Source organism: Myxine glutinosa, chromosome 3, assembly GCF_964187855.1.
Source record: "Myxine glutinosa chromosome 3, kmMyxGlut1.1, whole genome shotgun sequence".
NCBI classification, from domain to species: Eukaryota; Metazoa; Chordata; class Myxini; order Myxiniformes; family Myxinidae; genus Myxine; species Myxine glutinosa.
The window spans coordinates 85,004-97,010 of record NC_136263.1 but is presented as its reverse complement, the minus strand read 5'-3'; the positions used below and the strand labels follow the sequence as shown (position 1 = coordinate 97,010).

General features: G+C 47.0%; 1 protein-coding gene across 1 annotated transcript in view; it reads left to right on the top strand.

Moving 5' to 3' along the window:
• LOC137423812 (uncharacterized) overlaps positions 1–9,174 on the top strand; it is a 111,427-nt gene extending 102,253 nt beyond the window's left edge. Inside the window, exon 5 of the mRNA XM_068111334.2 lies at positions 8,609–9,174. Coding sequence (XP_067967435.1) covers positions 8,609–8,633 — 25 coding nt within the window. The 3' untranslated portion in view covers positions 8,634–9,174. The remainder of the gene's footprint in view (positions 1–8,608) is intronic.
• Positions 9,175–12,007: the final 2,833 nt, after the last annotated feature.

Genomic DNA, 12,007 nt, shown 5'->3' with positions numbered 1-12,007 from the left:
GTCAAAGTCTGTAATCGATCTATAACTTGAGAACGATGAAAGGAAATAATTCAAAGTTGGTACAGATATGTATAATGATGTAAAGATTAACTGATTAGATTTTGGGGGTCCCGAGGTCAAATGTCAAAGGTCAGAGGTCATGCCAGGTAAAAATGTGATAACGTGTAAACAGCTGAAGGGATTTAAATTAAAACGTGGTACTTGTATGTATAATGATGTAAGTATGAACTGATTAAATTTTGGGGTCAAGAGGTCAAACATCAGAGGTCATGTTTCATAAAAATGTGATAACTTGAGAACAGCTGAATGGATTTAAATCAAACTTGGTACAAGTATTATAATGATGTAACAATGTGGGCGGAGGCATATCGGTCGACGTCGTGATGTTGAAGAGTGTCGTTCTCGTTTACAACTAAAATGGACAGCAGTCAACAAGTTGGCCATCTTTGATCAGATCGCAAAATAAAGTGAGGTGCACGCATATGCCGTCATGTGCTGTGCTTACGCTAAGTTTGAACAAAATCAGTCCATGCATGTCGAGAAATGGTTGGGGACATGTTAAGTAACAAAATGGCCGCCAGTCGGCTATCTTTGATCGCATCGCGAAACAAAATGATGTGCATAGTTACAACATCATGTATTGTCTTTGTGACAAGTATGAACAAAATTGGTCCATACCTCTCCGAGATATGGTTACGGATGGATGAGACCCAATCCATAAGCCCCTGTTTTGGATTAAGTCCAACGAGGGCTAAAAAGCAACAGCATAAAGAGAAGGGGAAAATCCAACAGCAGGCAGGGCCAAGGGCCAAAATATGGTTGTGGGGAAGAATGAGAGGTAGGGGAGATACGTACTTTATAGATATGCTCTAGCCTAGCACCATCGTGGCTGATGGTGAGTCAGTCCCACACATGGGGTGGACAAGATGGATACATAAGCGAAATATCACGAAGGAGGAAGGAGGTGGGCAGGAGGAGGTTGACGGGACAGAAAATATCATGGTTCTGGATTGGGGATGATCTGAGATGGTGGTGAACAGCTGTCTTAACAAGTAAGTAACAAGTAAGTAACAAGTAACAAGCAACAGTAAGTTAACAAGTAACAGGAAACAAGTAATTAACAATAACAGTAATAACAATAACAGTAATAACAATAACAATAACAGTAATAACTGTATAATAAGTAATAACAATAACAGTAATAACAGTAATATTAACAGTAATAACAGTAATAACTGTATAATAATATAATAATAATTAATATAATAATAATACAATATAATAATAATAATATAATAATAATATAATATAATAATAATATAATATAATAATAATACTACTAATAATAATAATATAATAATAATAATAATATAATAATATATTAATATAATATAATAATATATAATATTATTATTATGGTTATTACTATATATTATGATTATTATGGTTATAATATAATATTATTATAATATAGTAATAATTATTATTATTACGATATTATTATATAATATATAATATTATATTATTATTATTATTATTAATACTAGGGCATGCCCGTACGTGGGTGCAATGCCCGTACGTGGGTGCGAGTACGGTGACAATCCCCCCCCCTCTATTTACATGAAATGGTTTGGTCCATGAAATGTTTTGGTCCATTCGCAACGCCAAAGCGAACGGCGAACGGCTTGCGAGTACAGTGACAATCCCCCCCCTCTATTTACATGAAATGGTTTGGTCCATTCGCAACGACCACAGAACCCCCCCCCCCTCTATTTACATGAAATGGTTTGGTCCATTCGCAACGCCAAAGCGAACGGCGAACGGCTAAATCGCCATAGCTCGGTAACTACTTGTCCGATTAATTTCAAACCTTGAAAAGGCACATCCTCGGGTCCCCAGCAATATACCTGGCAAGTTTCAAGTATATCGGACCCGTGGTTGTCGAGAAACAGCGGTCACAGACATACAAACATACACACAGAGATTACTGGAATTATAGATAGATAATATTATTATTAATAATATAATATTATTAATATAATATTATTAATATAATATAATATATAATAAATATAATAAATATAAATAATAATATATAAATAAATAATAATCATAATATATAAATAATAATATATAAATAATAATATAATAATAATATAATAAATAATAAATATCAATAAATAATAAATTTATCTATTAATAAATATTATTAATATAATTATGATATTATTATTATTAATTATAATTATTACATTATATTATTATTAATTATTTTATTATTATTATATTAATTATTATTATTATATTAATTAATTAATTAATATATTAATTTTTATATATTAATTAATTTTTATTTTTATTTTTATTTTATATTTATAATATTTATTTTATTATTATTATTATTATTATTATAATTTTTTAAAAATAATATAATATATATTTATTAATAATATATATTTATTATATATTATAATATAATTATAAAATAATTATATATTATGATATAATTATATATTTATAATTATATATATTATAATATAATTATATATATTTTAATAATTTTTATATATTATAATATGTATATTATAATATAATATATATATTAATATAATAATTATATATATTATAATATAATAATTATAATATAATAATATATATAATTATAATATAATAATTATCATATAATATAATAATATATATTATAATTATAATATAATATATATTATAATATAATAATAATAATATAATAATAATATAATAATAATATTATAATTAATCTAATAATAATATTATAATATAATAATATTTATTATAATATAATAATTATAATATAATAATACTTCTAATATAATAATTATAATAATTATAATATAATATTGTGGTGGACACGAAAGCCCACTGGCGTGGTGACATCATTCCGCGCACCAAGTGGGCGGTGGCCACGCCCTAGAGAGAGGCGTGGCCTCAAGATATACATGGGGCGCGCAGCCCGGAGCAGCTCAGTGCTGCAGTTTGAGTACTTTCAATAAAGACTCTTTTATGAACCGCGTTGTACGCTTGCTCCTTGCGTAAGCATTAGCGCGCGCAGCATCGCGCTTCATATGGTGACCTCGACGTTGGATCTGCCGTAGCGATCCTTCCGAACACGACGCCATTGCAATGGCAAACAACAACGCAATATCGATTAAACTTCCCGAATTTTGGGAGGCCCAGGCCGAAGTCTGGTTCGTCCAAGCCGAAGCCCAATTTCAGCTTCGGCACCTCACCGGCGACGACACGCGCTACTGCCACGTCGTTGCCTCCCTCGGGCCCGGCACGGCCGCTCGAGTTGTGTCCGTCCTTCGCCACCCACTGGACGGCCACAAGTACGAGGCACTCAAGCGGCTACTCCTAGCCACGTTCGGCCTCACGGACGACGCACGGGCCGACCGCCTCCTGGATCTCCCCGAGCTCGGCGACACGCGCCCGTCGGTCCGAATGGACCATATGCTGTCACTGTTGGGCGACAAAGCCCCCGGTTCTCTATTCCGGGTGCTTTTCCGTCGCCAACTTCCAGCGCAGGTTCGCCTCGCGTTGGCCGGGACCGTGCTAACGGAACCCCGAGCATTGGCAGCCGAGGCGGACAGGTACTTCGCGGCTTCGGCTACGCGGGCGAGAGTCGGTGCGGCCGTCACGGACCTCGAGGCTGATGCTGCTGATCCACAGCATACGCAGCATGCTGATATGCACCTCGTGACCGCCGCCACACCCCGCCCACCGCCGCGGCGAAAACCGCCACCGCGGGGAAAACCGCCAACTCCACCGGCCTGGCGGAGCCAGCCGCACTCCTCCAGCTCCACCACCTAGTGCTGGTTCCACGCCAAGTTCGGCCACGAGGCTCAGCAGTGTCATCCGCCATGCTCCTTCAACAGGTCGGGAAACGCCCGGGCCGGCGCTCAATAGTGGCGATGAGCGCCGGCCATTCGAGCAGCCTGCTGTTCATAACGGACACCTTATCCGGGCGCCGTTACCTGTGCGACACGGGAGCGCAGGTGAGTGTCGTTCCCGCCGGTACGTCAGACAAGCACGCCGCGGGCGGGGGCCCCACGCTGCTTGCCGCGAACGGGACGCCCATCCGTACGTACGGAAAACGCTGCCTCTCTCTGCGGTTCGGAGGGCAGGTTTTCCAATGGACGTTCGTCACCGCCGACGTGCCCATGGCACTGCTTGGCGCGGACTTCCTGTGCGCTAATGGGCTCCTGGTCGACGTAAAGCGCAGACGTCTTGTCCAGGCCGAGACGTTCAGCTCGCTCGCTTGTGCGCTGCCCAGCTCGTCGAGCAGCTCAACGAGCGGCTTGCCAAGCGGCTTGCCGAACGGTTCGGTTCCGGCCACGTTGATCTGTACGCTTCCGGCAGCGGACGAATTCACCCGCCTCCTCGCCGGCTTCCTGGCCCTCACGCGGCCCACCTTCTCGGCGGGGGCCGTCAAGCACGGGGTGGCCCATCACATCCCCACCGTCGGGCCACCGTTCTACGCCCGGGCACGCCGCCTCGAGCCGACGAAGCTGGCGGTGGCAAAAGCGGGGTTCGCTACCCTGGAGCGACTCGGCATCGTTCGGCGCTCGGAGAGTGCTTGGGCGTCGCCGCTGCACATCGTGCCGAAGCCCGGCGGGGGATGGCGACCGTGCGGGGACTATCGCCGTCTCAATGACGTCACCACTCCCGACCGCTACCCCGTCCCCCACATTCAGGACTTTTCCGCCCGCTTGGCGGGCATGTCCTTCTTCTCGAAGGTGGACCTCATACGCGGCTACCATCAGGTCCCCGTCAGGCCGGAGGACGTCCCGAAGACGGCGGTCATCACGCCATTCGGACTCTTCGAGTTCCTGCGGATGCCCTTCGGTCTGAAGAATGCGGCTCAGGCGTTCCAGCGACTGATGGACAGCGTCCTGCGCGACTTGGATTTTGTCTACGTCTACTTGGACGATATCCTCGTCACCAGCGCGTCCCGCGAAGAGCACCTACGCCACCTCCGCACGCTCTTAGAATGCCTGGGCCAGCATGGCCTGATTGTGAACCCCGCAAAGTGCCGGTTCGGCGCCGCCATAATCGATTTTCTGGGGCACCGTGTCACCAGGCACGGAGCCGTCCCCCTGCTGGCCAAGGTGGAGGCGGTGAAGGGGTTTCCGCGCCCCGCACGATCAGAGGGCTGCAGGAGTTCCTGGGCATGGTGAACTTTTACCATCGGTTCCTGCCCCGTATCGCCCAGCTCCTGCGCCCCCTGCACGAAGCTCTCCGAGGTAGGCCGGGCAAAGGCGACGTTACCTGGACTGAGCAGATGGACACGGCGTTCACGGGCGCAAAGCTCGCCTTGGCTAACGCCACCATGCTCGCGCACCCGGCGCCCGATGCACCGATCGCCCTCACCACCGACGCCTCGGACTACACGGTGGGCGCGGTGCACGAGCAATGGGTGCGTGGAGCTTGGCAACCGCTGGCGTTCTTTAGCCGGCAGCTTCGCCCGCCCGAACGCCGTTACAGTACCTTCGACCGCGAGTTGCTCGGGCTTCACCTGGCGGTCAGGCACTTCCGCCATCTGCTCGAGGGCCGTGCGTTCACGGCCTTCGTCGACCACAAGCCGCTGATCTTCGCGATGGGCAAGGTCACCGAGCCGTGGTCGGCCCGGCAGCAGCGTCACCTCGGCCGTGTCCGAGTACACGACGGACATCCGGCACATCGCGGGGAAGGACAACCCGGTGGCGGATTGCCTTTCCCGGGCCGTCGCCCACGCAGTCCACCTCGGCATCGACTATGCCCGGATGGCAGCGGACCAGGCCGCTGACCCCGACGTCCAGGCCTTGCGGACCGCCGTCACCGGCCTCCGCGTCACCGAGGTGCTGTTCAACGGCGCGGGCGTGGCCCTCTTGTGCGACGTCTCCCTCGGGCGTCCTCGCCCCATCGTGCCCGCGGGCTGGCAGCGCCAGGTGTTTGACGCCATCCACGGCCTGTCCCACCCGGGCGCGAGGGCCTCCCAAAGGTTGATTGCCGACAAGTTCGTCTGGCATGGCCTCCGGAAGGCCGTCCGCGGCTGAGCCAGGACGTGCCTCGCGTGCCAGCGCGCCAAGGTGCACCGGCACACCCAGGCCCCGTTGGCCCCGTTCACGGTGCCGGAACGCCGGTTTGACCACGTCCACGTGGACCTGGTGGGACCTCTGTCCCCCTCGCGGGGTTTCACCCACGTCCTCACCATGGTGGACCGCACCACCCGGTGGCCGGAGGCCGTGCCCTTGGCGTCGATGACGGCGGCCGATGTCGCGCAGGCTTTCATCGCCACCTGGGTCGCCCGGTTCGGCGCCCCCTCAGACATCTCGTCCGACCGCGGCCCCCAGTTCACCTCGGAGCTCTGGGGGGCGGTCGCGCAGGGGCTCGGGGTCTGGCTGCACCGAACCACGGCCTATCACCCCCAGGCTAACGGCCTGTGTGAGCGATTTCACCGCTCATTGAAGGCCGCGCTCCGGGCCACCCTCCGCGACGGCGGCTGGGTCGACAGGCTCCCCTGGGTCCTGCTGGGCCTCCGGACGGCGCCCAAGGAGGACCTGCGCGCATCCGGGGCGGAGTTTGTCTTCAGGCAACCGCTGCGGGTGCCGGGCGAGTTCCTCCCCGACTCCACGGCACCATGGTCCGCGGCACAGCAGCGCTCCGCTCTGCAAGAGACCGCCCAGAGGTTCGCCCCGGTGCCAACGGCATGCCACGGGCACCCACCGACGCACGTCGCCCCGGAGCTTCGCACGGCGGAGTACGTCTTCATCCGCCACGATGCCCACCGGACACCACTGCGGCCCCCGTACGACGGGCCTTTCCGCGTGCTGGAGACCGGGGCGAAGCACTTCACCATGGACATCGGCGGTACTCCTAACCGCGTTTCTGTAGACCGCCTCAAGCCGGCCCACCTCGACGTGGACCATCCACCGCCAGTGGCCCGACCCCCGTGTCGGGGCCGCCCCCCTGCGGGCGGACCCCCGGCACCGCCCAGCCCCGCCGCCCCCCGGTCCTGCAGCCGGAGGCATCCCAGATGGCATCCCTGCATCCCAGACGCCGCCAGTCGCCAGGGGGCGCTTCGGCCGGGTCATCCGTTTGCCCCGCAAACTGACCCTTCAGGTGCGCGGGGATTCTGGGGGGGCGCGTGTGGCAGACACGAAAGCACTGACGTGGTGACATCACCCCGCACACCAAGTGGGGATGGGCCACGCCAGGGAGAGAGGCGTGGCCTCACGATATACACGGGGCGCGCAGCCCTGAGCAGCTTAGTGTTACAGTGAGCTCCTGAAATAAAGACGCTTATAAGTTAGCGCTTCTTCCGCTTCCTCCTTGCTCGCAAGCAGCGCGCGTAATGCCGCGCTTTAATATAATAATATAACATAATAATAATAATAATATAATAATAATATAATATAATAATAAAATATAATAATAATAATATAATAATAATTAACAGTAATAACAATTAACAGTAATAACAATTAACAGTAATAACAAGTAAGTAACAAGTGACAAGTAAGTGGAGGTGAGCAGCGATTCTGGATTTTGGGAGTTTCACCAGATGGGGGTTGTTGGTGGACCGCATGCATCCTGCAGAAATCTGAGGGGAGTGAGGGGGAACTGAAAGGGCAGAGAGTGCAAGACCATGAACGAGGCAGTAGAAGACAGAGAGGCCACTGACTTGTCAGCGATGGCGAAGTGTTAGGCCCATACACCCAGCTTCACCACGGGAAATTCCAGTGATCTTGAAGTCCTTCGTTTCCACGGCGTCAAGCTGAACTGGATGTTGAGGCAGGGACGCCAGCCCAGAGGGGAGAGCAGTATTACATCAAGCTGCAGATGAAGGCCTTGTATGTGGATAAGAGTTCAGGTGTGCCAAGGAAGGGACTTTGCATGATGGAGGATGGCCAGTCGGTACTTGGCTTTGGAGGCCAACTTTGAAGTGTGGTTTTCCCAAGAAAGATTATGGCTAATTGTGAGACCCAGTTATCCACTCAACACATCTGGATATTCAAGCTCACAATTATTAGATATCTGGCCTCAGCGTTGCAAACTGTTGTCGGAGTTGTGTGAAGAATACTATTGTTAGATCCCTAAATATGTTAGAAATCTTCCTCTTTTTCCGCCTCTGGAACAAACTCCCACACACTCTTCAAACCCTCTCCTCCTTCCAGGTCTTCAAAACACCTGTTCACCACCATCGCTCACCCCCAGCCAAAACCTTGATCTTTTCTACCCACGTTAATACACCTCAAATTCATCTCCTTCAAATTCCCTGTTTTCTTTCCTGAAATCCCCTGTAGTATCCATCTTGTTTATCCCATGTACCCCGCCCCAGCCCTCTCCCTTCCACAGATCTCCTAATGTCCCTGTTCCCTATTGTTGTTGTGCTTCCCTCTCTCCCCCTCCCCCTCTTGTTTCCCACTCCCTTTATTATCTGCTCTAAGTGTCAGCTCTTACACGACTCTCGACTAAGTACACCAAAAAAACAATTTTATGTGCCAATTTCAGATCATAGGTTATGGTACTTGTCTAATAAATTGGTTCCTTTGATGTTGTTTGATTCCATATGTTTGTGCGTTTTGTCCAGGTTGTCTTATGGGGGATCCAAGTAGCTTGTGGAGAAATTGTGGAGCAGGAGGCAGCAAATAATTTCGCACTGGCTGTGTGAACGTTCCTTCATCAATGCACAACCACAGACCGCCCAACAATCACTGCCTCGTTATGCTTAGATCAGCATATCAAAGCTCTTTTGCTTTCCCGAGAGCATTATTTACTTTTGATCGTTAAAATTATACTAACATGTGAGAATTTGTCTGTACTGACAAATTTTGTTAAAAGCTGTCATGGTAGGTCTTCTGAGGCTCACATAAAAACGATTGCTTTCTTTTGTATTTCCAGCACCACCGTTGGTTGTCATGAGTTACATAAACAAGATAACAATGTGATAAGAAAAGGAATTTTCATTGGTCACGGATTTAGATGTTGATGTTGATTAAAGATGGAATTACCCATGGCAGTTATCAAAGTGTGGGATTTCTGTTGGCATAACCTGATTCAGATTGACATCATAATTTCTTTGCAATGGCCGCATTCCCTGCTGCTTTGTGTGCCACCCACCCATCTTTATTATTGAAATAAAACTTTCATGCCCGACTGCAGAATATTACTGTTGTGCAGCAGAGAGGATGTGACTGCCAGGTGGTGTGGCATCATTTTACACCTCCAATTGAAGTCTCCATCAATTAAGAACTTAAAACGATTGCCCTATGTCACATTGGCGAAAAGGAATGTACCACCATTCCAGGTATCGACAGGTGAGTGAACACCAGGAGGCGTTCTGTCCCCTCGACAAAAAAACTAATGAAACAAGTACACATACATTGAAACAAGCAATACCGCAGTGCAGCTCATTGAGGCTGCATTGGGAGGGAGAGGTGTACACTAATTGATTGATTAATTGTATAATTAAAATCAATAAAAGATTATCACAAAATATTTTCATAATCAATTGGCTAATCGCATAACTAAACCACTAGTGCTTCATCCGAAGATGTATCTTTTAGAAATTTAATTAAATAAGTCATTTATAAAAAATTAAATAATTAATTGATTACTCAATAAATAATTAATCGATTAATCAATAAATAATTAATAGATGAAATGATTAATCAATAAATCAAAAATATCCTTGATAGCCACATCACTTGGTCACTCATGTCCAAATATTAGCTTCCCAGCTCAAAAGGTGCCTGAGATATTGGCCAAATGAGAAAGAAAATAAATAAATGATTAATAATGAAAATAAATAAATAATAATCATAAAAAAATGAAATTATTAATCAATTTGGTCAGAGAACACATAAACTACCACTATTTCATCAGAATCTGTAACTTTAAAAAAAAAATTTTTTTTGTCATTAATCGAATAATTAAATAATTAATCGATTAATTGATTAATTAATAAATCAAAAATATCCTTTGCAGCCAAATCACCTGGTCATTGGCATGTCCAAATGTCAGCTTCCTAACTCAAAAGGTGCCTGAGTTAATGGTCAGAAGAGAAAGGAAATTTGATTAATTAAATAAGTACTTAATTAATCGCTAATAATTAAATAACTCCTCAATTTATTGATTAATCAAAAAAAAAAATACCGTTTTTGACAAAGGACTTGCTCACTATTGTGCCGAAATTTCAGCTTCCTAGCTCAAAGGATGGCTGAGATATCGTCCGGACAAACAAACAAGAAAAAAAACAAACAAACAAGAAAGAAACCAGAGTGAAAACTGAGTACTCTCTTTCAGCGTGCGTCACTGCCGAGCCCCCTTTGGTGCCCGGCAATGACGATTTGCAATGCCTGGAGATGGCATAGGAAAGGAGCAGTGTACAACAAACAAACAAACAACCAGAGTGAAAACTGAGTACTCTCTTTCAGCGTGCGTCACTGCCGAGCCCCCTTCGGTGCCCGGCAATGACGATTTGCAATGCCTGGAGATGGCATAGGAAAGGAGCAGTGTACAACAACCAGAGTGAAAACTGAGTACTCTCTTTCAGCGTGCGTCACTGCCGAGCCCCCTTCGGTGCCCGGCAATGACGATTTGCAATGCCTGGAGATGGCATAGGAAAGGAGCAGTGTACAACAACCAGAGTGAAAACTGAGTACTCTCTTTCAGCGTGCGTCACTGCTGAGCCCCCTTCGGTGCCCGGCAATGACGATTTGCAATGCCTGGAGATGGCATAGGAAAGGAGCGGTGTACAACAACCAGAGTGAAAACTGAGTACTCTCTTTCAGCGTGCGTCACTGCCGAGCCCCCTTCGGTGCCCGGCAATGACGATTTGCAATGCCTGGAGATGGCATAGGAAAGGAGCAGTGTACAACAACCAGAGTGAAAACTGAGTACTCTCTTTCAGCACGCGTCACTGCCGAGCCCCCTTCGGTGCCCAGCAATGACGATTTGCAATGCCTGGAGATGGCATAGGAAAGGAGCGGTGTACAATAATTTGATTATCAAGCAAGTAAATAATTCAATAATGCTGTTGGGACCTGTCTGGCCCCTCAACCAAATTTAATTAAATTACTCAACACTGTCCCTATTAATTACCAGTTTCTGAGACATGACCGGTTTCTAAGGCACTATTATTATTTTTTAACTGTGACATGTCACAGATATTCAAGACCTTCACGTTGCAGTTGTTGCTGTTGTTGGGGTTCATGTTGGGGTTCAATTTTTTAAAATGTGCACCCATTGGTCGGCAGCTGCCGGACCACACCCACCACAGCACCGAGATAAAATTATATGGCCGCCATCTTGGTTTTATGGTGGGCCAAACACATCAGGCCTGAAGGACTCTGCTGATTATATTGTTACGTTTATGGGGGTACCAATGAAATACTTTAGGGCCAGATAGGATTGTATAGGATTATTGTGCTCTGAATGTCGCGACGAAGAAAAAGAACCTCCATGTAACTAAGTAGGGAATCCGTTAGGCCAGATGTCAAGTGAGGTTGTATAATTGTCTCCATGGTGAGGGGTGGAGCTATGTTAATTAGGTAGGGTATAAGGGTAAATAATTCCCTGCATGTAAATTCCAGCATCAGGAAGGGCATCCGGCCATAGAAACATTGCCTCAAAAAGAGAACCATGACAATTACAACTACATATGGGCAGGGTACAGCCCGAAGTGGAGATCGGTTTCTGAGGTTTGGGACATGGAATGTAGAGACAATGACAGGGACATCAGGAGAAGTGGTGGAAGTATTGGTCAGAAGAAGAGTGGACATATGTTGTGAGACGAGATGGAAGGGAAGTGGTGTGAGAATGGTGAAGGGTAGGCAGGGACAGAAATACAAGTTTGTGTGGCAAGGGTGCCCGGAGGGCGTGAATGGTGTTGTTGTCCTGTTTTCTGAGGAGTTTGTAGACAGTGTGGTGAGTGTGACGACAGTGAGTGACAGGTTGATGATTCTGAAAATGATGATTGGAAAGCTCT